Raw genomic sequence first — 25,494 nt, forward strand, 5'->3', positions numbered from 1 at the left:
GAGAGCTGAAATTATAATTGTCTCAATTTGGTGACATGGGGCTTAGCAGACATGACTGCATTTTGGGCCTGTTGTCTTGTTTATAACACTGAGGTCACACACAGCTGGATTCATCCCAAAGAATTTTTTTCCAAGTGTGGTCATTATTGACAGTGAATAATCCTGAAATTCTCATATTGATAGATGGAGAAACTGTGATCCTTCTGCCCATATTCCATTTTTCATCTCCATTTTCTCTTCCCTTCTTCACTCATGTCTTCTTTTACTTTTCTTCTTCCACGTCTGTTTTTCTCTCTGTGTGTCATCTGATTAATGACAGGAAAATAACAAAAGGAGACTGGCAGATTAAGTCAATCTCTGTGGGTAAGGCATAAAAAGCTTTGGAAAAGGGGCAGGTACTCCTTGAATGAACCATCCCAATGAGTTTTTTCCCAAGTACCAGCAGCCCCTACAAAATATGACAAAGATTTCCACTGACTGGCTCTGCTGAAAGTAAACAGAAGCGATATGTTTTTGACAATTCCACAACCTCACAGGGTCTCCACTGAAACAGCTAAGCCAGCACCCCACCCTTCACAGGTATGCCGTCAGATGTCGGTCCACTTAAGCTATTTACTGAGCCCTATTGATGTCTGTCCTGATGAAATGTTGACTCAGGTAGTGCTCTACCACACAATATGCCATTTGTGATAAAGACAAGACTTCACATCTGTAATGAAGAGTGGGCATGATTTACTAAATCTTTGATTTCCAAATATGTACAAATGAATATGCTTATGTGAGTGTATTTACATATATATTGTATACAGATTATGTATACGCTCATACAAATATAGTTAACCTATGAGGTGTTATTAGAGTATAAACATTCTACTCAAACACTGACTCCATGTTCAGTAGGAACTATGAGAACTAGCTTAACTCAGATACTCTAGATACTTTCAAAGACATCCTAAGACCTTGGTATGCCTGAAGTTATTGCTTACTTGTTTACTGAGCTTTGAATTTTTAAATCCATTCCAATATGCTGCTGCATATTCTAGTATTTGAACTCGAGTCGTGAATTCCATAAGTTTAAAAACCACTAATCTAGCAATGAATGTAAAGGTATTCTTTGAACACTTGGCATACTATTGGCATGCTTCTGGACCCTAAAGAAATTATTTTTAAAGTATATGTTATTGAATCATTGTCAAGACATTTATAACTTTGTAGTGGATGAAATACCTGCAAAGGTGACACACAAATTCATGAATTTTTCCATAATTTTAAATTGATCCCTCTGTCATCTGACCCCACCTTATCTTACATCTATTCTAACAGAGCATTTACACACTTTATTTCACAAGAAATTTACATGTGTCTTTTTCATCAGAATCGAAGACTGTCTCATTTATTATTGTTTCTTCAGTGTTGATCACAAAATACATGATAAATGCTTAATAAATGTTAACTGAGCTAATGAATAAAAAATAGATGTGCGATTGGAGGACAAAAAGAAATAGATGATTATGTGTTCAATTTCTTTCAGTGTCCAAAAGAGAAAAAGCAAAAATTAATAATAGAATTTTTTCAAAGTGAAAATAGTTGTCTTTTTTGACTAATATATAATACATGCTCATGGGAAAATATTCAAATATCTCACAATAACTTCTCTATTAGAGAAACCAGTTTTAATAATTTGGTGTATGTATATATGTTCTCAGTTGTTTATCCATGTATATACACAGTGGACTTTTTTTAAACAAAATTGGAACCATAGTATATATATTTTGTTCAATGACTAATTTTAAAAATTTAACAGTATATTGCTGATACCTACCATGATACAAGTGTTTCCCTTTAACTGGCTATGGTAGCCTCTTTTTTTGTGTATTTCATAATGTCTTTAACTCTATTGACAGATAACGAGGTTGTATTCAATTTTTTTATTCTCATTAACAGTGCTTCAATAAACATCTTTGCAAGTTCAGATTTTCTTGGAATAATTCCTAGACATGAAATAGACTTAAAATGTTGAAGTATTTTGTTAAATTACTCTCCAAAAAGGTTGTGCCAATTTACACTCCCACCAATGCATACAGGCCATTTTCCCTATAACCTAGCCTGGATATAATTCTTTTTTTGTGTGTGAGGAAGATCAGCCCTGAGCTAACATCCGTGCTAATCCTCCTCTTTTTGCTGAGGAAGACCGGCTCTGAGCTAACTGGATATAATTCTTTTAAAAAATCTTTCTTAATCTAATAAGGAAAAAAGTCTCATTGGTTGTGGTGCTTTGTTCCCCTTTGTTGTTTTAAATACTAGACTACTTAGAAGCCTTTTAAATAAATCAGTTCTTGATAAATCCTACGTGACCCACCCATGGAACATGTTTGGTACCAAACTGACTTCCCTCTCCTACCCAAATGGGTCACCTCTGTGCACCAGCAGAAGATGTGAATCAAGAAAACGAGACCTTAATTAGGTTAAACACACCTGGCAAAGATCAACTATACATATATTAAATCTCAAAAAGTGTTTTATTATTGACTAAATACTTTTCATCACTGTTCCCCTCTATTCATGTAGATAATTGAGTAAATAATAAAATAATTCACAAATTATATAACCTTGTTGCAGGACCCATTCTGCAACTTATGTCAGCTACTGGTAATAAAACAACCCACCTCTAATTTTTTTGAAGGCTCTAGTGGGGCTGTTAACAATTCTACCACAAAGCCTAGAACTCAACAAGCTGCTGACATGATGTAGCAGTGTGAAAAAGAATCTGTGAAACAATACAGATGTGTCCAGGGATATAGCATCGGCAACTTGAATAAAAACCATTTTATACCTTCATAGCCCCAGTAAGTGTATGTGCCAAAACTTGCCTTGGAAAAAGAAAGAGCACCCTTACACTTCAAAGCTTTACAATCCCATCCCAAAGAGCAAACACTGGTCAATGTCTTTTGCCCACGAACAATGGTAAGATCTTTGCAGGAAGGTCCTAGAGACTGCACATGTTTCTTTGTGGACTTGGTCAGTACTTCCGTATAGCCTGCCAGTGTGTATGAAACCTTCTATATTTTGCAGGCAAAAGTGTGAAGATCTTGGGGCCGGCCCCATGGTGTAGTGGTTAAGTTTGGCATGCTCTGCTTTGGTGGCCCAGGTTGGCAGGTTTGGTTCCCAGGTACGGACATACACCACTCATCAGCCATGCTGTGGCGGCGGCCCACATAAAAAAATAGAGGAAGACTGGCACAGGTGTCAGCTCAGGGCTAATCTTCCTCAAGCAAAAAAACAGGAAGATTGGCAACACATTAGCTCAGGGAGAATCTTTCTCAGCAAAAAAAAAAAAAAGTCTAAAGATCTCTAGCCCCACTGCACTATTTTACTATTTACTACAAAAGGAGCTGTAGTGAACTACTGAGTATGTTCACTAAGAGAAGGTAGTTGTCTATTGCTGTTTAACAAATAAACCCAAAGTTTAGTGGATTAAAACCACAAACATTTATTGTCTCACAGTTTCTGTGGGTTTGGAATCTGGGCAGAGCCTAGCAGGGTCCCCTGCTTCAGGGTCTCTCATGAGGCTGCAATCTAGATGTCAGTTGGTGCCACATCAAGTCACATCAAGGTTCAACCGAAGCAGGATCCATTTCCAAGCTCACATTAGTTGTTGGCTGGATTCAGTTCCTCACGGGCTATTGGAGGAGAGTCTCAGTTCCTTGCTCACTACTGGCCAAAGGCTGCCCTCAGTTCCTTGCCACTCCAATGGAAGCTTGATTCATCAAAGCCAGCAAGAGAGAGACTCTGCTAGCAAGACAGAAAGGATAGTCTTTTATAACCTAACCATGGAAGTGACATTCAATAACTTTGGCCATATTCTATTCATTAAAAGCAAGTCACTAGGTTCATCCCATACTCAAGAGACAAGGATTAGTATCATGAATACTAGGAAGAGGGGATCATTGGGGGCCATCTTAGAAGGCTGCCCATGACAGCGGGTGATTGCTCAGTTGATAATGGGAGTAGAGGACACTGGGGAACAGTGGGAAGGAGAATGTCAGGAGACATGGCAGGAGAGGAATTCCTTGGGAAAAGGCTCACAACCCTCCAGTGACACACAGACTGTCAATAAACACAGTTGAATCTGGGGGTATTAGACACCTTGGGAAAGTGTGTTAAATCTCAGGTTAAATTAGTATGTACCATCTCAAAGCAGTAATCTCTCAAATTATGTATACATAGGGAAAAATTGAAATAATAAGTATTACTGGGTGATGATGGCAAAACCTAAGATAAAGACAATAATTGATAACAAAGAAACACAAGCCCAACTACGAGGAAAAATATTCCATAGCTAAGGTAAAATAAGATCATAATTCTTATTCCCTTAAAATGCTGTATCTAACAATTAACATTGACAATGTGATATTAGTGACACTCAGAAGACTCTGAATCTGTATTTATCACATCAAAACATATCCACATGCCATTTATTTATCATTTGTTGAGCTGAAATTTTGAGTTTGTTTTGTCAAGAACCTGGAGCTAGTAATAGTTTATTATTTGCCCTTATTTTGTACCCACTCCTCACTTTGATAGGATAGTTGGTTCAAGGTAGGCGTATATTTGGGGACCATAAAACAAAACATAGAAAATACAGCTTACTGATCTACACGGGGTTGGGGGGGGCGGTGTCATACTCATGACAGCATTTTTATTACCATGGCTATTCGAATAAGCTGGACTAATCAGCTGAGTGTATGCACATATGAGTTATATACGTTTCTATGATAACAAAAACGAACAGAGATATAGCAGATAAACTATCTTAACAGATTCTGCTTGGTTTTAGCGCAAAAACTTACTAATTAATGCAAGTGTTGCAATCATTTTTATGACATTCCCCAAAGATGGCACTTTAAGGGTTATGCCATATGCTGATTGACAGCAGCCATAATTCCATACAATGAGACTGTATCATATTGTTTGAAGTGAGGTGATATTCATCTCTTGAAACTGATCAAACGTACGATTGCATCAAACGGTATCACAATATAATCACACTGTACGTGGAGACTGCCGAGGTTGCTCATCATGTTGTCCTCATTTCCCTTGGACTTCTCTAACAGCAGTTGTGACACGCCACTGCATCCACATTTTCCTTTAAGAACTGCAGAATCTAAGACAGAGGGGAAAAAATCTGCATAAAATTGTGGTTTGGTTATGCTGTGTGAGTGTACATTTGTAGACTGCTTTAGAATTACAAATTTGCTCCCACTAAGATTTCCCTAAGCATACAAATAAAAACCTAGGAGGGCCAAGATAAAAAGCGAGGATTCCAAACAGGGCAGAAAATAATTCAAACGTCCTTTACATTTCTACAGCAAAGAAGGAAACTTGGAAGAAACATCTTTTTTGAAACACTTTTCAGGGTCTGAAACTCTCGATGATATTTTTTTCAGATGTGCTGTTTTGCAAAGCCGTTTGCTTTATCTACTGTGCTTGGGGCTCTTTCAGGTGCAGAGGAAAATGATATAAAAACCTATTCTCCCATTCTTAGTTGCTGCTGATCTTAGAAAGGAGTGCGAGGATGGGCAGGAGTGAGTGAGGGTAATTTGGCTATTCTCGTAGTAGCATTCTTAGTGGCATGAAGTCCTATAACACAATGGCTTTTAGGTTAGTGTAATTTAGGGACTGCCCTTTTATCATCCATCTGTCTACCTGTCTATCCACCCATCCATTCGTTCATCCACCTAATAACTTGTAAAAGAACCATTGGGATACTTTGGGGACTATGTCCAGAATAGTTTACAAAGAAACAGCGTGCTAGAATGGGAGCCATCATCTCTCATGCTGACATTCACTGGGAGAGATGTTACCAATTCTGATCGTCCAGTGTTGATCCATGGAAGTCTCTGAGATGTCACCCTCCTATCTGGACTTCATTTATCTAACCCTAACCTCTTAGGCCAGATGTCCTCAGCATTTTGAGTCTATAGAAACTATGTGGCTCTTTCAGAGTACCCCATTGGGATGTCAGGAACACAGAGGCTCTCTCTAACTCGTTACCTGAACACCCACACAGCCTTCTCTCTTCTACTGCTCCTGTGCTGTGGTAGGCACAGAGAAATCTGTGAGGCTGGAAGCCTCCTTGGTTTCCCCCATGATACAAGACCAGATGGCTCTCTGCTCCCAGATTCCCCTAATCCTGAGCATTTCTCCCAGCTCTGGTGTGGGAGGGTCAGGGCCAAAGTTCCTTCATGAGACATCACCAATATGTAAGCTCTGTGCTCTCTTTCTAACCATTTTTTCCTTTTCTTCTCCTCTTTAGCCTGTAGGGTCTTCATTTAATATGAAGTGAAAAACACTGCCTTTTCATTTATTTTTCCCCAATCTTTTGCAATATTATTGTCATACTTTGAGATCTTTAGGGACTTCATGTTTGATACCCATATGCCCAGGGTTTAAAATTCAAAATCTAAGAACTGACTTTCTTCTCTCTTTCTGCAAGAGCATCCATTGGCTAAACAAGTAGGGAAGAAAGTCCTGGGAGCTCCCCACAGGTGGTGAAGGGCCGCTATGTATCTTCTCTCTTGCTTCATCTTCTAATTCATTCATTTCATTGTTTGACCTTTTACTTTCCTTTTCTCCCTATTTTCTGAGAGTTTAGTTGGTTGTTGTTTTTTTTTTTCTTATTGAATAGAATAGTTACCTTACTAATTTTCATCTTTCTTCTTTTCAATTATAAGTTGTGGAGGCTGTACATTTACCTCTAAGTACTACTTAAGCTACATGACACATTTTTTATTTTGTTATTGGTTGCTTTCTTTAAATTTTGAAACAATAAAAAATTTGCAAAAAAAAGCTAGACATAGAGTACAAATAACTCATTTTTTTCTAAGTATTTGTAAATTGCTGACCTGATGGTCCATTAGCCCTAAACACTTTAATATGTGTTTTCTAAAAATAAGAACATCCTCCTGCTTAACTGCAATACAACCAGTAAAATCAGGAAATGAACTTTGATAAACTCCTGTCCTTTGGTCCACAGACTACATTCCAGTATCACCAATTAATGCAATAATATTTTTTGTAACGGAAGGATTCATTTCAGAACCACACACTGCATTTCTTTGCTATGTCTCTTTAGTCTCTTTCAGTCTGGAATATTCTTCAGTTTATCCCTGACTTTCATAATTTTGATGCTTTTGAAGATGAGTCCAGCTATTTTGTAGAATTTGGTTTAAGTTTGTCTGATGTTTCCTCATGTTTAGATTCAGATTACAGTATCACAGAAGTGACGCTGTCTTCTTCTCAGTACATCATACCAGGTCATGCATGCATGGGTTCAATAACTGATGTTCACTTTGACCACTTGATAAAAGTAATGCCTTCCAGTCTTTTCCACATAAAGTTACCTTTTCCCCCTTTTGTGGGGAAGTACTTTCAAACCATGTAAATATCCTATTCCTTATCATACTTAAATTCATTCATTCATTTATGTCAGTATGGTCTCATGGTTTCCTATTTTACTTAATATTGTAAATTCTATGAGTTACTATCACATTATTATCAGTATTAATCTTGATACTCAAATTATGGCCATTGTGGCCAGTAGGAGCTCATTTAAGCTTGCTTCTAGGTCCTTCTGATATGTCCCCATCATTTATTTTTAACACTTCCTTGGTTTCTGGCACAAGTTCCAGGCTTTTTCTGTACTTCTCCTCTCTCCAGACCCAGAATCAGCTATTCCTCTAAGAAATCCAATTTCCTTTCACTGGAGAATGGTATTTAGAAGCCAAGATCTGCATACTATATGTGCTCATTGTCATCGGACCTATCAGAAGGTAGAACAGGAGGTATATGCACGTGTGTACCACATATTTCCATCTAAATTTACTTCTATGTCTATCTATGTATATTGAAAACCATGAGTTCATGCTGACACCTTCAAGTTCACATGTTCACTCTAGTGTTCTCCCTTTCTAAATATGTAATTCCCTTCTCTAATAGTAAGAAGCCAGCTTCCATAATTCTTCAGATATTTACTTATGTGATCAACCTCACTTTATGCAATCTCCCATCCCCACTACAACCCCCTCCCCCACACAGATGCCCTCCTCTCTCTGCTCAGGCTCTGACTCCCCACGGGCAGCTTCTCACCCTGTTCAGGCTTATTCTTCATGCTAGGATGCCTACCATCCCTGAGTGGATGTTCTCCGCATCCCTCTTGGGCTCTGATCTCCTCCTCTGGACCACTGTAGCTCCTCCTACCTGCTCTGTCTCACCTAATGGCTTCAAGACTGAATTATTCAGGAAGGGGAAGGAGTATCACTGAAGTTGTGCCATGTAATGTTTTGATTATCCTTCAATTCTTCAACTCATGGTTTGGTTTATGTGTATTTTGCATTTTCAAATGTATTGGGGATTTTCCTTTTTGATTTCTAATTTAATGACATTGTATTCAACTCTATTTTCTAATTTCTAAATTAATCTTATTCAGATCAATTCTGATATTTGTTGAGAGTTCTTTGAGTCCCAATTAGTGGTTAATTTGGTGAAAGCTCCAAGTTTGCCTGAAATGATTTTATAGTCTCAATTGTTGGGTTCAAGGTTCAATATATATCAATCATATCAAGCTTATAATGTGTCTTGTCCAAATCTTCTATATCCTTACTAAGATTTTTGTCTGCTTGATTTACCATCTACTGAGATAAGAGTGTTAAAAATTTTTCCACTACGATTGCCGATTTGCTCTTTTTTCCCCTACAATTTGGTCAATTTCTTCTTCATATATATATATATATTTTTTTTTTTTTTTTTTTTTGGTGAGGAAGATTGTCCCTGAGCTAACATCTGTTGCCAATCTTCCTCTTTTTGCTTGAGGAAGATTGTCCCTGAGCTAACATCTGTGTCAATCTTCCTCTATTTTGTATGTGGGTCACCACCACAGCATGGCTTGATGAGCTGTGTAGATCCATGCCTGGAATCCGAACCCGCAAACCCCAGGCCGCTGAAGTGGAGAGCATGAACTTAACCACTACACCACTGGGCCAGCCCATCTTCTTCATGTATTTTGAATGTATGTTATTTGTTGAATACACATTTGGCACTGTTATATCATCCAGGTGACTTATTCCTTTTACCATTATGTACTAGCCACAATTATTCCTAACAATATTTCAATAACGGTTTTTGCCTTAAAGTCTATTTTTCTGATATTAATATAGCAGCACCATCTTTTTTTTTTTAAGCTGGTATTTGTCTTGTATTTCTTTTCCTAGAACTTTACTTCCAAATTTTTTATAGCCTTAAGGTTTGGATGCATTTCCAGTAGAAATCATTTGCCTAAATGTGTAAAATTCAATCTTTTAATACCTGTTTTAGCTGACAACTTTAGATTGCTTATATTTACTATAATGTCTTGTTTATTTGCACTTACTTTCACCATTATATTTTGTGCTTCTTTTTACCATCATTCTGTTTTCCTCCTTTCTTGATCTTTTTTGGGTCAATCAAGTTTTTTGCTTTGTCTTTTTAATTGCTTCTTGTTTGGTAATAATATATTTTATTTCTGTTCTTTTATTCTGACTTTATAAGGCCTAAAGTTAATGAATATGCTTACTTTCCTTCTAAATATTACAAGAATGTAATGACACTTAAAGTCTGATTATTCTCCGCTTGTCTTGTATGTTGTTGTTTTCCCAACTTTCCTATTCATTCTGCTGCTTTTTAAAAACAGATAATTCATTAATTTCTAACTTTATTATGACACATTCACATACAAAGAAATGAAGAGTTATAGAATCATAACCTCTGCCCACTATCTAACTTAAGAAATAAAACATTACTCATAAAGTTGAATCACCAAGTGCAGTCCTCCCCTCAGAAATAACTACTATAAAGTCAAAAAATGTTCTATCTTGCTTTTATGCTCCCAAAAGGTTGTTTTTATTATTTTGTTCAGAAAATGCTTATTTAGATTTACTACATTTTTATCATTTTATTTTGTCATATTGCTTCTTATATCTCATTCTTGTCTGGGTTCAATTTCTTTCTATGAAGAACATTCTGACTTGATTCTTTCAGCAAATTTCTGTGAGTCATAAGCTTTCTCAATCTTTATCTGGAAAGAAGTTTTTGTGTTTGACCTCATTCTTGAATGACATGGGTAGAGAGTATGAAATATATACGGATATAGAATTGTTGGTTGACAGCTATTTTCTCTCAGTGTTTTGCAGATATTAGTTTATTTTCCCTATTATGTTGCAATTGAGAAGTCTGTTGTGAATCTCATTAGCATTCCTTTGTAGATAGTCTGCCTTAATAGATAATGTTTCTCCTAGTCCCTCTACTAAGTCTTTATGAAATTGCTATTATAAGGGACTTTTTCATTCTAACCCCTTTTTGTGTATATATTTGTGTGTGTGTGTATAAATTATATATACATATTGCATATAAATATACATATATTATATATATTTATATACAATTTCCTTATAACCTCAGATCTATTTTCTAGTTCATGAATTCCCTCTAAGCTGTATCTAACATACTCTTAAAATCACTGAATGTCTTTAACTTTAAGGGCTATATTTTACTTTTCTAGAATTTCTAATTGGTTCTTTTTCAAATCTATCTGTACATTGTTTTTAATGCTTTTGTTTCTCTTTTTTCCAATGTTAAATCTGTGTATCTTATAGAACTATCTGGAATTCCTTGGAGCATAATTCTGCTGTTTTTCCTCTTTCCTAAGTGGATTTCCTCAAGGTGGATTGTTACCTTGTATGTTTTGTAATTTTGAGTGGTGAGCTCACCTTTGATAAAATTCATCTTGGGGCATCATGTATGGCATGGGATAAGGTTTTATCACTCCAGATTTGTTCTCAGTTTGCTTCCACTAGGAATATGTTGACATCTCAACATGGAGTTTTCAGGGCCATGCAGTTTGAACACCAAGCTCATATGAGGTGCATGTCTGTGATTACAAATTCCCCAGGGGAGGCTTATTTTCCATCCTGCACCCAGATCCTTATTTTCTCTTTGTACTAGTGTGCAGATTATTTCTAGTCTACCATTTCACTGAAGGGGTATCCCTTAAATGATCCTGGATTTATGTAAGAAGTTCAGCTTAAACCCCCACCTCCCTCCAGAATTTCCAAGGCCTTGTCTTCCGTGTCTTTCTGAGTATGAAAATCAAAGCTCCTGGGTTTCTGAGACATGGCCATCACCCGAGCCCAGCCCAATTCCTACATCAGCCTTGTTAGTTCATGTGATTACCACTTGGGCTCCTGGTTCTCTTCCTCTTGGCCCCTGGTGATTTCTCTTACTTTATTGCAAACTCAATTATGGATTGAAGAGTGTTTCTTTTATTGTATCTAGTATTTCTAGTATTTGTAGTGGGAGAATTTTTAGGATGTCTGTACCATAATCATCCTATAACTGGTAGTTTCTTCTTGATCTCCCATATCCCTCCCAAAGTCAACTTGCTGCAAACAATTCTGGTGAGCTTCTTCTCAAATCTGGTTGTATTCCAGTGTTTCCCATCTTGGTTTCACAAACCAGCAAGTCACTCTGATCCCTCCTTCACCTTCATTGTCCAATCAATCACCAAGCATCATTGATTTCTCTGCCAAGTGTATCTTGAACCAGTTCATTTGTCTCTATCTCTACTGCCCCTACTTTAGTGTAAGCCACCATCATCTTCCCCTGGACTGCTGTGACAACCTCCTAATTCTCCTCACCTCCAATTTGTTACTTATACTGCAGCCAGAGGAGACTTTGTAAAACCTAAATCTGATAAATTTACTTTCCTGCTTAAAACTATCAATGACTCTCCATTGCTCTTCAGATAAAATAAAAATGTTAAAAATCCTCAATGTTGTCTATTGCACAGGACTCATTCACTTCTATCATAATTAATCCAACAAAAATGTACCAAGCAGCAACTACTTATGGGCACAGGACTTAGAAACTGAACTTACAGTGTGTATTAGTTTGCTATAGCTGTGCTACACATTGAAAATTTGTGTCCTGTCAAAACTCATATGTTGAAATCCTAATCCCGAAATGTGATGGTAGGATGTGAGGCCTTTGGAAGGTGATTAGGTGGAGTGCTGAGGGTGGAGTGCTAACGAATGAGTTTAATACCCTTATAAAAGAGACTGCAGGGAACTCCCTTGCTCCTTTCGCCGTGTGAGAACACAGCAAGAAGATGATGGTCTATGAACAAGAAAGTGGGCCTCACCAGACACTGAACCTGCCAACACCTTGATCTTGAACTTCCCAGGCTCCAGAACTTGAGAAATAAATTTCTGTTGTTTATCAGCCACCTAGTCTGTGGTATTTTTGTTATAGCAGCCTGAATGGACTAAGGACTGACTCCCAAGCAAATCACCACAAAATAGTTGGCTTAGGCAACAGAAATTTATTTTCTAACAATTCTGGAGGCTAGAAGTCCAAGAGGAAGGTATTGGCAGGGCTGGTTTCTTCTGAGCCTCTTTCATTGGCTCGTAGATGGTTGTCTTCATACAGTCTTCTTTTTGTGTTTGTCTGTGTCCTAATCTCTTCTTCTTACAAAGACACCAGTTAGATTGGCTTAGGGCTCACCCTAATAACTTCATTTTAGCTTAATTACCTCTTTACACACCCTATCACCAAATCAGTCATATTCTGAGGTAGTGGGAGTTAGGACTTCAATATATGAATTTTTGGGGAGACACAATTCAGCCCATAACACTGTGGTAAACTGCACCTCACCAATCTTTCTTCTCTTGGCACTTTCCTGTTTCCTCTCTGCTTTCCAGAAAATTCTCTGTACTCAATGAGCTCCCCTTTCTTGCCTCAGAGGCTTTGCAAAGACTGTTCCCTTCACTTTGAATGCTTCTCCTTGTATCCCCCAAATTTGCTTAGCCAAAAGCTAGATCTCAGCTTCAGTGTCACCTCCTCGGAGAAACATTTCCCGACTCTCAGATTTGATTAGGTCTTCATGTTTTCTGTTATTTACATCCTTTTTGTACCACGTCTCACAATTCTAATTCAATGATTAACTGTATAATTATTGAATTTCCTTGATCCTACAATGCTACGAGTTGTTAGATGCACCATCAATTTCAAAACACTTGTAGGGAGAGGAAAGAAATACTACTCTATTAGTCAGCTATTACTATAACAACGCTGCATAAAAAACCACTCCAACATTCAGTGACTTAAAACAACAAGTGTTTATTTCTCCCTCATGGGTCTGTAAGTTGCTGCAATTCACTTGTATAAAATTCAACTCCAGGTTCCCAGCTCTAAGCTCCAGGCTGCAGGTTGAGTTCAGGTCTACTTCATGTATCTCCATATGCTCCAGGACTAGTGGCTATCCAGTTCATTGTATTCTCATGGTGAATTACAGAAGTTCAAGCAGAGGGAACATCCAATGTCTGTGAAAGCCTCAGCTTGGGCCAGGCACACTTTCACTTCCACTCAATTCCATTGGTCAAAGCAAGGTACGTGCCCAAGCCCAACATCAATGGGTTGGGGACAGTACCTGCTTCCTCTAGCAAGAGGCAGTGCAAAGCCATGTGGAAAAGAGCATATGTGTATAATGTATAATTCTATAATAGGGAGGAATTGGGAACAATAACTCAATCTACTATAACTACAGTAAACAGTATGTACACAAATTTTTATCATGTTTACTTATAATAGATTATCTTAATACATTTGTCTATACAAAGATTTACCACTTTCTTCTGTCTTATGAGCAAATCTTCATAGTCAGAGCCTAAAGTATCTTCCGATTCATTTTTGGTCACCAATGGTTATGTACCTCATTCTAGTGACCAGTCCTTTATATAACCCGGGTTCAGGACCTTGACCCTTTTTAACACCTGTGTAAGTTTTAGGCATACAAAAGAATACCAGGGTTCTATTTGCACTGCCAATTTGGTTAAACTCCGACTTTCCCCCCTTATAACTGACGCTCTTATACAACATTAGAAATTAAAAACTTTTCATAAAAATCAACAAGTACTTGACAGATACTTGTCACCTGAATGATAATCCTTCATAACGCATGTACCTCTCTAGCTTGGAAATTCTGCAGTCTGTTTCTAATGTCAATTGTACTGTCGAGTACAGGACAGGCAATTCTTTTGAGTATGTCTTAACAAAAGGAAATACAAGTGTATCTCCTGGTGGGTATCTTTCCATTTTAGGGGGTCTGCAAAGGACTTGACTGTTTCTAGATGACATTAAAGTACAAGTCCATCATTTCTCCAGTGTGAATATTAGCCTCACTTATCCTAACTTTGTCTTCTGGCTCTATTTCCATGTTTTTCTGCATATCCAATAATTTTCATTTCAAAGCTATCTTGGAGTGTAAGCCTTTGAAAGACATTTGAAAAGATAATTAGAGACCTAAATTTAAATTAAAATTCAACCCTGTATGGGGATAGCAATGTAAATAACTCAACCGAGGAGATATTTGTTTAACAAGAGATACAACTTCCACTATGTCACAACTTATTCCTCTGCCTAATAGCTGGAAAGTTTCTTTTAACATGGATTGAAGGATCCATCCCAATGATAACACTGGAGCGGTCATCTGAAATTATGTCTTGCTCTGGTCTCCTACATCCCCCACAAAAGTATAGGAAAGTGATCCAGGCAGGGTGAATAAGTGTCCTTTTTACCAGGATCTGACTTGGATGCCAGATATGATGGGTTCTCTCTTCTCAGGCTATAAAGATCATGTGAATTACACAAGAATCATCTTTCCCACCACATTGAGATAGCCTTCTAGAGAAAGAAATAAGCCAGAAGACAGCCGTGAGAGAGAGAGAGAGAGAGAAACTAAGCCAGATCTCAGAGGATGGTTCTTGAGCACGGGGTTCTCATAATTCCCAAGATCATCTCCTAGGATTTTTTGACATACAAGCCAAATTTTATATCTAATTAGTGTGAGTTGATTTCTGTCATCAACTTGAGCCCTAGATACTACAAAATAACATCGCACATGAACAACAGTGCAGCAAGCAAAAATAATTTCAGAATAACCCAAGTTCTTCATTTGTTTTCTTGAACATGATAAAGTGCACAGAGATCCTTAAAAATCCCCCTTTCCCTCCCCCATCCAGTGGTTCACGCACAGCAGCTGCTTCTGCTCCTTTACATCTGCCTTCCAATTCCAGTTTCATGTCAAGATAACCTCCTCCCCCAAATTGAACCTTTTGAACTTTTGTTCTCTCTCTCTTTCCTCCCTATTCTCATGCCTAAAGCCCCAAAGAACTTGTCTGTCAAAGCAAGACACACCTCAGAACACAAGACACCATGTTAGCAAGATGAGGAAAGACTGGGAACGTCCATGAACATCCGAGTGCCCCTCATTTTTATCCCATTGTTCCCCTTTTTAAAAAGTTACAAAATGAAAAAAAAATATGCCTTAGTTTTAAGGTTATACAAGTGTTGTTTGACATTTGTTTTTTGTTTTTCTTGCTAACCCAATGTCTTCCACATACATAGTAGGTACCTCATAACAATCTTTGAAAAAACAAAGAGGAAATTAATGACTAAACAAATTACTGGATGATCATAAAGGAAGGCATGAATAGATGTAAAAATAAGACATTAAACATTTTGGGGAAATTATTAAATTATTGCTGGGAAATTTTAAAGTCATGGTCTATAAATGCTTGACATCTAGAAGATTAAAAAACACAGTTCTAAAATCCAAGTCATTCCTTTGCTTACATAAATAAAAAAAGAAATTTGAAAGTAAAAGCAAGTCATATATATATATAATATATATAATATACATATATTTCAAGAAAGCTGTCTAAAATTTAAATAATCCCAGTAGTGGCTGTAACCAAGTATATTAATTAGAATTCTTTCTTTGCAAGCCACAGAGAGTAAATCTGACTAAGTTAGACATAAGTGTATTTAGTGGAAGAAGCTGCACAGGTTGCCTACGCAGCAGCCATTTCCTCCCTCTCGTCTTTGTGAACCTTGTCCTAATTTTGTTCGTGGTTCTATTTATCCTTCACCTCTATGGTTCAGGATTAGGTCCTGATTGACAGAAGCTATTCTCATTCCCACTGCCAGTTTATGCATACATGACACAATGAAACATGTGGGGAATTCCCGTGGTGGGCTTCTGGGAAAAGCTTTTCTTGATTGCAGAAAGAGACACAAGCAAGAAAAAATCCCTTCTCCTGTGTCTGGAAAGAGGGCTGCAGTGAGGATGCGATGGCTGGATTTCTGTAGCCTTCTTGTGCACATAAGGACAGCCAAAGCAAAGCTAACATGTCAGGATGAGAGAGTAGAAAGATGTAGCCACTCTACATCCATACTTCTTGTTTCTGAAATGATAATTTTTCCTTACTGAGCAATTCAGTTGAGCCAGGTCTTTCTGTTTTCTGCACCTGACAGAATCCTAATGGATAGAGAACTATATCAAGAGGAGGCTGGACACCTGACCTTGGGACTGGTGGGGACCTCAGAGGCTGTGGAGGTTGTGAAGCAGAACCCAACAACATCTGACTTTTGGTGAAAATAGTCTGGTTGTGCTGCTCTAGGTCAGGTGGACTGGAATTCCAATCTTGTCTTTTTGTTCCTCTATTCAACACAAGATTCAATTCCCAGGCCTGAGTATATTCAGTAAGAAAGAATTAACTCCTCAAATAGAACTTTAGATTCTGATAGAAGTTTAGGTAGATAGTGAGCAGCCAAAAGTATTAAGTACCTACAACATCAACAATTAGCTGGTTTTTCCCAAGACCTCCTGTCTTATGGGTTCCCTTGTTTCTTAGTATTCATTCTCAGAGGGCTTCCATTTCTCCTGATCATCTCTTGTCCTTATTTCCTGCTTCCACAAAATTCTATGCCTTTATTTTAAATCATGCTTTCTGCAATGTTACCTTTGTCCACCTTCTCTATGCCTTCATTCCCCAAAGGTGGAACTAAGCCAGTTTTGTGTTTCAGACTTTCATTAGAGGTTTGAGGTTACAGATGGAGATTACATTGGAGCATAAACTTGGAACTGAGTGTAATATACCCCTCTAATAAAAACATTTTAACAATCAACTATATCCCACTATGGGGAATTTGTTGCTGGATATGTTATCTTTAAGTTCTAGCTTATGTCCCTCCATCCTATGACCATTTTCTTTTCCTCTCTACCAGGTTTTTTGTTTTTTTTTTTTAATTTCCCCAAATTCCTTCTAATTTCATAAACAGAATAGTTCTCCATCTTGTACTCAAAATCAAGCTTGTGGCCTACTCATGCATATCCAAGAACTCATTAAGGAGCTCCGTCAATACTTCAGATATCTATCCTTTAAAGCACAAAGCACTGTGATAGCTTTGGAATTAGTTTTTCCTCTATATGATACAAATTTTAGGAAGTGTTTCTCTCCTTACTAATCTCTGTAAGCAGAAGGGGAGCAATTTAAAGATTTATCCTTCTCCACTTCACAGAAAAACCTGCAGGGATTGTTTTGGACTTTTTCCCTTCCTTTCTTTTTCTTCTTCCCCATCTTCCTTCTGCTTCTGCTCCTCCTCCTTTTCTTTCTTCTCTCTACACAAAACAAAGACTATAATTGTAATTTATTTTTATGCCCATAATGCAAATGAACAAAGTACGACATCCGGTCTAGAGGAAAGAAGGAAACTAACTGGGCACCATGTGGTATGACTTCTAGTCCAACTCTGAAACATACTAGCAGTATGATTTTGAGTTGCTTCTTCTGAAATTTGGGACTAAAGCTATGGTTCACCTATATTACAAGGGTATTATAGATACTAAATTAGATGGTGGATGAAAAAATACATCTTCAGTTATCAAGAACTACCCAAATGTACTAGAATAAATACCAGGTAGTGGATTCCATCATGGAAGTTCCAAGAGGACAAAGGAAGAACCCAGCTGCTGATCACCTGTGATAAAGGGCAGGAATTCAATCAAAGAGCAAAGAATCCAGGGACCAAGACTTTAGGGTGCCAGGGTCAGAGTGGGGTCTATAACAAGACCTGAGCTTGAGTTGGAGAGCTAGTAGGATTCCTTTTATTTATTTTGTAGAGGCAGATTTGATCTCTGAGGTTGCTGCAGGTCCAAACTCAAAAGAAATTTTACCCTGCTCTTTCCTCTAAGGCTGAAGGAGCTAAGAGTTAATTACCTTGTTTTATTCGTCTCTTTTCCCCATTTTCCACATGGGCTTTTTCCTTAATTAGCCATCATATGAAACTAAAAGAATATTTATTATTTATTGTGTGTATTAAATTTTATGTCTTTTCTCCTTAATTTTTAAAATGAGTGAATTTACTACTTTGTGTATTTCTCTCCTAAAAAAGCAATTTGTTGTTGTTGTTGTTGTTGCTTTTATTGTTTGTTTAATTGTAGTCCTCATCTGACTTTTCTTTGGGTCAGTAATTCTTCATAAAAGGCAAAATGAGAAAAAGCTTCTGGCGTGTTTTAGATTAATTGGAAGAAGCAAATAGTTTCCCATACATTTTTCTTATTCTTAATTCCTTTCTTTTTATCTTTTACTCAATTTAAACATGATACCTATAAATGCCCACTCAGTATTGGTTAAGTTATATGCCTTAACTTCAGGGCTCTATAGTAACTTATTAACGTGTATTTTATAAAGTGATTTTGGTTGTCAAGATAACATGACTATGTAATGACTCACATGCACACGTGAGTCATTGCTATAGTTCTAAGTCAGCTCTAAAGGGAACGTGAGATCCACACTTACGTGCCAATTTCAATCTTGATTATATATCTACCGTAATTCTTTAGACTTGGGGAGTTCCAAAGGGTTTATACATTTAAAGACTTGCTTAACTAGTTAGAAATTAACTAATGTTTAGAAATTAACTGCTAGCCAAGGTACTCAGAAGGAAAGCATGTCTGAATAATTTCTCCATTTAAAATCATCTTTATTTTTATACCTCTAGTAGGTAACATATAACAATGCATTATACATAGTCTTGTTTATTTTAGGTATTTATGGCTTACTTCTAGATTGTAAATGCTTTAAAAGCAGAGAATGTCTCTACTCCTCCTTCTCCGTCTCACACAGCGAGAATATGGGTATCCAGTACAAGCTTCACTTAGGAATGTGGGACTTGAATGGAAAAACTGGTCCACAAGTATCAATCAAGGTTCACTTAAGAGTTTCCCTTAGTTGTTTAATATCTGAGTGCAACAAGCTAGGTTTTATTTGGAAATGATGATGCTTCCAATGTGTGTGTCTTATGCTGGTCAAAGCAATTTGAAAGCTTTGCTTGATAAGCTTCTTTTATCTCAGTTCCATCTTCTGCTTCTCTCATCTCCCTTTACCCTGCACTTTCCCCGTTTTCTTTTCTCTTTATTCCTCACATTTCTTTCTTTTTTGTATTCTCTCTTCTATTCTGTACACTTGAGTAATTACTTAGGAAAAACAAGTCGGACATTTTCTTATTGTTACTCAAAGGAAAACAAGCCTGAGCATATATCTATAACATAAAGACACAGTAGATTCATTTTCTAGGGAAAAAAAAAATCTGACCAGAAAGAAAACAGATTTTTAAAATGTAACAAACAGATTGAAAAACTAGTGTATATATAGGTCAGTTTGTTTACTTAGATAAGGTCATATCCTTAATGTTCATAATTATGTATAAGTAAATAATCTAGGCTGATAGAATTTTAGATGAAGCTGTGAAACTAAAATGTTTGAGAAGACAGATATTGCTAAATGGACAGAGAAACCACTGCCTACAGCACCCACTGAAAACTGGGAAGTAAAATTTCCAGAACACTCTCAGCTTAGTGGGAGTGTGTTTCCATATTTCTGCATGTGATTATCTATAAAAGCATTTCAAGGTGTAGCTTTTCACTGATACTCCCTTGCTAAAAATTCAAGCAAGCAAGCATCATTTGCTAATAAACATTTTTATCACATTTTTCAAACATTTTTCAGAACATCTGAGTTTCTAGTTTCTCCTTCTTGAGAAAGAGACTCCATGGGGGGAGACCCTAAAGCCACCCCTGGATTTCCAACACGGTGTCAGCCCTGAATTGAAGGCCCAGTTGCTGAGTTTCTCTAGTTTGCAAAGGAAGGGAGAATTCCTCACTAAATAACTTAAGTTTGTAACTTAAAAAAAAAACAAAAAAAAAACCTGCACAGCTATTGCAAGTAAATGCACTCCCCGTGTTATATGGTATGCAATTAGACGCATTTGAAATAAAAGGTAAGTTAAATCAGAAGTCTCAGGGACAAGAATGTACTATTTTAAAACAGGGAGTGTCAAATGTTGTTTTTCAACCCAGCACCAACGGGTATTTCACAGGTAATTTCTCAGGGCTGATGTTAGCTAATTATTAGCTACCATACTCTGCCTCCCATTCTAAGTGACTATCTCCTGGCAGAAAGACACAGCTAGGAATGTTTTGTTTCATTTGTCCTTGGAGTTTTTATCAGCATCAAGAAGGTGGACTGAGCCAAAGTTAGAGGAATTCTGGAGCTAAGCAAAAAGTGACACATTTAACGGCCTCCATTAATTGGGGCTGTTACATGATTAATTTGAGAAAAACAGAAGAGACCGATTTCTTTACAATTCACAGTTGGATGCAATGCACTAAAAGTAATCCTGTAAATTACTTTTTAAATCTTCAACATATTCTGAGCAGATAAAATAGTGGCATGATTGACCAAACTCCTTTTAAAAGTACACATATTACGATGCATCATAGTTATAAACAGATGGTATTTGGCCTCTTTCCTATTCTCAACATTTGGAATTTCTAAACTATGTGAATTAAACAATAATATTTTATAAACATACAAGGGATTTTGCTCACTGCTTTGTTAACATAGAAATTATACAATGCTGACATTTATTTAAATTTTAAAAAGTAAACAACAGTGTGCATTGAAATAAAGCAAACTAAAATCAACATAGAGAAGTATGTTCTGCGTGCGTATTACCTACAATGGCACTGGCCTTTTTGAGGGAAGACGTAACGGGTCGAAGAACAAATGGTAGCTTAGATGGGCCTAATCCTTTGTACTCCAAAGGCTCATTCAACACCTCTCTGTAAACAACGGATATTTATACCATAATTGGCTATTTGACCACCAGTGTTCATTTACTATGTAACCTGCTATTATGGAGTTAAAAGAAGTTCCCCTTCATTGGCTCGTAAGCTTTCATAGTAGTGAAAGTGTCCTCGCAGTTTTAAAAACACTTCCACAAACGGGAATCAGTCTGACACTTGTACTCAGAATGAGAAACATTATCATGATATCAATAAGTATGTATTTTTTCTTTGGGGGATATTATTGCCAGAAAGAAAAGGAAATGTATCAGATCTTAATGTCATTTCCTGAGCATCTTTTCTAAAATTACAGCTTTAACCCTTTAGCCACGTTTTGGAGGGGAGACCCATCTGCTGAGTTGATGTACAAAATAGAAGCTACTTGGTTTTCAAACACTATTCTCAGATTTGCAAAGTTGTGCTGTGATGAATAAATAATGAATCAGATATTTCAACCCATTTTATGATTTGTGAAAGCCCTGATTATCACTGTTTACAGTCTCTTCTCAATGCACTTCCCTCGTGCTCCTGTTCAGCCTTCCAAGGGTAGGTTTATGTAGGCCATCCTCCCCTACCTCGGTTTACCCTCAGGCTGTTCTTCTCACACTTTAAATAGCCAATCAACTAATCCATATCTTCAAGTCTATAATTTGAGGAATATTTCAAAAGGAGGGGAGGAAATCTTGAGTGATAGATGCCAGGGGTGGTCACAAACATTCCAGGCTGAGGTTTCTCATATGTGGTCACGGGTGTGCATCACCTTAGCACACAATCTCTATTGGTGGGAAAGAGAGAGAAAATTATGCTACAACCTAGATGGACGGACATGCAATCGGCATTGCTGAAACCAAGGATGAGGGGCATTTTTTCTCTTACACATACAATTCTAAATGTATACACTCAAATGCCTAAAGGTAAATAATACTATTGTAGGGGAGGCTCTTTTAAAAATGTAGAAGCCTCAAATTGTTATTAAACGTTTTTCCAAGTTTTTTGGAAACTTAATTAGACCAAATGAGTGACAAATTAATGTGATGCTTCTAAATTTCTTCCTGCCCAAATACCGCGTAATTCCTCTCCCCCGCCTCCTAAGTAACCAATTGGCGGTTGAGGAGAAACAAAGTTTGTAATCCAAAACCCAGGTACGTAGTGAAAAGGAAAGCCTTCTGGGGGCTTGGAGTGGCATTGAAATCACACGTCTTAATGTATGAGAGAGTCGGAGAGGAGTATTTTAAAATTAATAGCCAGAATCCCTGCCTGGGGAGTCTCTGTGCCCATTCCCACTCCCTCTTCGGTTTTTGCTTAAATTAAATTTTTGAAAAAGGGGAGAGGGATATTTTTTGTTTTTGCTTAGTGCATCTTCATCGTATTCTCTGAGGACTGAGACTGGCCGACTCAAGGAACCAAGTTCAGTAAAATCCTTAGACGGAAAGAGGAGAGCTCTGCCCCGCCAGGGCTGCGCTGCCTACCCGGAGGGGCCGGAGAGGGAATGGTCGAGCCCTGCACGGAGTGCAAGGGCAGCAGCGGGCCACCCGCCCTGCATGCGTGTGTCCGCCTGTGTAGGTGCGCGCGTGTCGGGGTGCGTGCCACTGTGTGTGCGTGACTGCGCGCGTGCCGGCGCGGGCCTGCAAGTGAGTCCGCGAGTGTGAGCGCGAGCGCGGCCACCGCCCGGGGCTCGCTCGGCCCCGCAGTCTCAGAGGAGCCCCTCGTCTCTGGGCTCAGCGCCGCCGAGAGGGCTCGGTTCGGACTTTGTGACCTCAGCGTCCCCCTCCTCCCCATTTTCTCGCGCCAGAAGTCTAGAACTACCTCCGCCCGTTTTGGACGGGGCCGAGCGGGCGTCGAGGGCGGGCGCCGCCGCGGACGGGAGTTCGGGCTCGCCGGCCGCGAAGGCGCCGCGGCGCCGGGGGGGGGAGGACGCGCGGCGAGGGCGGCGGCGGGGCGCCCGGTGGGGCCCCGGACCCGCTCGACCCTCGGGCGCCCGCGGAGGCCGTCAGGGGCCCGGCAGGCGGCCCTTCCCGCTCTCGGCATCTTGGGCGCAGCTGCCTCGACACTCGGCACCGGCTCGTCGGGGGCTCGCGCCGCCCGGGGCGGGGAGCGGGGCGCGCTTTCGGGCAGGCGAGCGCACGGCCGGGCCGAGGCCCCGCGCCCCGCCGCCTCCCCACTGCCAGCGGCCCAGCCGAGCCACCCCGAGCCCCCAGCCTGCGGCAGGGGGCCAGACCCGACCGAGGGCGGAAGAGGGCAGGGAGGGAAGGAGAAAAGAGGTAGCAAGCCCCAGACAAGGAATCCTTAATTACAGATTAAAGGCAAGCAAAACCGTACACCACATTTTCCGTGTGTCAGCTGACGGCCGCGACAAAAGGAAACACACAACGCTGAGAGGGGAAAAAGGCCCCTTCTCGTCCCTTTTTTCTTCCTTCCCTCTTTTATTATCTGTGCAAATGTAAAATACATTAGGTACTGACTCTGGGTAGGTGGTGCCTGGGGCCAAATCGCAGCTGCACGCTCCGTCGTGTAGGAGGACAGTTTGCTGATGCACTCCGAGGTCTGGGGAACCTCTTAGAAAAAAAAGGACTATAAATACTCCGAGCACATTTTGCTTCTTAAAAACTTCATTACTCATACATTTTTAAGTTTTAAAATTTGGTGCTTAAAGTGTTGCAATTCATTATCTTCAGTGAAATCCTACCGCGTGCGCGCGCGCGCCCACACACAAACACACACACGTACATTTTGTTTTGCAATTCTGTAGATTCCATTTTTTCTGGCCTGGTATCACAGCATTAGAAATCCAGGGGAAAAGCCAAGCCGATTGAAAGCCAGGGAACAGAGCTGCAAACACCGGAGAGCACAAGTTCCCCCCATGGCTCTGCGGCTCAAGAGGGAAAAAGGAGCGAGGTGTGTTTTGATGCTTTTTCCTTTAATTATGATCACAAAACAACCTCCACCCTGTCCCTGTGCTTTAAGATACCGCTTCAACTCCACGATGTCCTGAATTCTCCACAGAAGGTAGAGAAGTGTTCAGAAGCCAAAGCCCACTCTGATCATTACAAACCCCTAGTTCTGTACCCTCATTTCTGACTAAAATTAGAGAGATGACCTTTGAGGGTCACCCTGAGTCACGGAGCATTGCAATCTTCGTATTTTCTCCCTCTTATTGCCGAGTCAGCTTCAGAAATAGAGGACTTTAGCTCTTTGTTAGTAATCTGTTTACTGTTACAATTGATGCACCACGTTGAAGGCAATAAGGCCACCTTGCTTAGTCATTTTACCGATCTTCCTTTTGTAGGTGACATTTTTCCATTTTTCATTTGTATTTTTTCACCAATGCCATTTTCCCCACGGCATTTAAAAAAAAAAAAAATTCAAAGTGCTTTATCCTGTGGTTGCAGTGAAGTGATTTGCCCACACCCCAAATAATGCCATTTGCATTCAAGACTAATAGCTGCATATCAGTAATTCTTAAATACCTCCTGATCCATATTTTCAATTTCTGCATATCAGTAATTCTTAAATACCTCCAGATCCATATTTTCAATTTAAATGTGTCCTACATTATTGGCCAGGCAAATGCCTGAACCAGTACGTTTGTGGACTGGTTGCCAGCCACATGACTGGGAATATGAACACACACTCAGGGAACATGAACACGATTAAGCTTCCGCCCTCGTGCCTTCAGTTGTAGACTGCAGAGAGCCTTCCTTAGTTCCCACCTTCCCGAGAAGTGGTAGAGGATTAGCAGATTAATACATTGCTGTAAATCACACTGGGTTCCAAGCCCATCCTCCTCCTGATAACATATTTAGCAAAACCTTAAAATCTCCCTTGAAGCATCGCGTCCTTCTACGATTTAGCCACACCCTCTCCGCTTTCCACTTTATCCTTCAGTAAAATAAATAAGGTGAAAGAGCAAATTAGGAGCTTTTCTTTCCATACAGCTCTCCAGTGTTTGAGAGCATCATCCTGTTGCTGTTGTTTTAGGCCAGTTGTGGTTAGTTCATGTTTTTACCACCCATCAAAGGACAGCACAGGATTAAGTTTATATTAATAAATGATGTTCATGACTAGGTTTCTAAATGCCAGAGTTATGATTTCTTTTTGTGAATGGGTGGAGAAAGGAGAACAGCAATAAACTAGCCCCTAAGTCGTTCAAAATCGTTGGCTTTGCACATCTATGTGGGGTTTTTTTTCCCCTTTTTGTTTTTTGTATGTACCTCTAATTTTCCTTTAAGGTCTAGTTATGACGGACTAAATATTTCTTGACTCTTTACCTTTGTCCATAGCTTCAAACCCTGTGTTTATTATAGTTAAATTTATAAAAACTATTATATGTTCCTCTTTTCTGTGTGTTTATAATTGTCCCTGTTTATCCCCTCCACCCCATTAAGAATTTCACAGTAAAATCCTGCACCAAATAAATTAAAATCTGCAACTTCAGA

General features: G+C 38.9%; 1 protein-coding gene across 2 annotated transcripts in view; it reads right to left on the reverse strand.

Annotated features, from left to right (window-relative positions):
* Positions 1-1,843: 1,843 nt before the first annotated feature.
* The window catches only part of QTMAN (queuosine-tRNA mannosyltransferase), a 410,331-nt gene continuing 386,680 nt past the window's right edge, over positions 1,844-25,494 (reverse strand). Inside the window, exon 10 of one of the 2 annotated variants that reach the window (XM_087435132.1) lies at positions 1,844-5,164. Coding sequence is in view for 1 of the 2 variants with exons in the window: in XM_087435126.1 (XP_087291252.1) it covers positions 5,108-5,164 (57 nt within the window). In the remaining variant the exon portion in view is untranslated. The remainder of the gene's footprint in view (positions 5,165-25,494) is intronic. The other variant, XM_087435126.1, reaches the window with a different exon arrangement.

Source organism: Ceratotherium simum, chromosome 9 (assembly GCF_057802395.1).
Source record: "Ceratotherium simum simum isolate JZ-2026a chromosome 9, ASM5780239v1, whole genome shotgun sequence".
NCBI classification, from domain to species: Eukaryota; Metazoa; Chordata; class Mammalia; order Perissodactyla; family Rhinocerotidae; genus Ceratotherium; species Ceratotherium simum.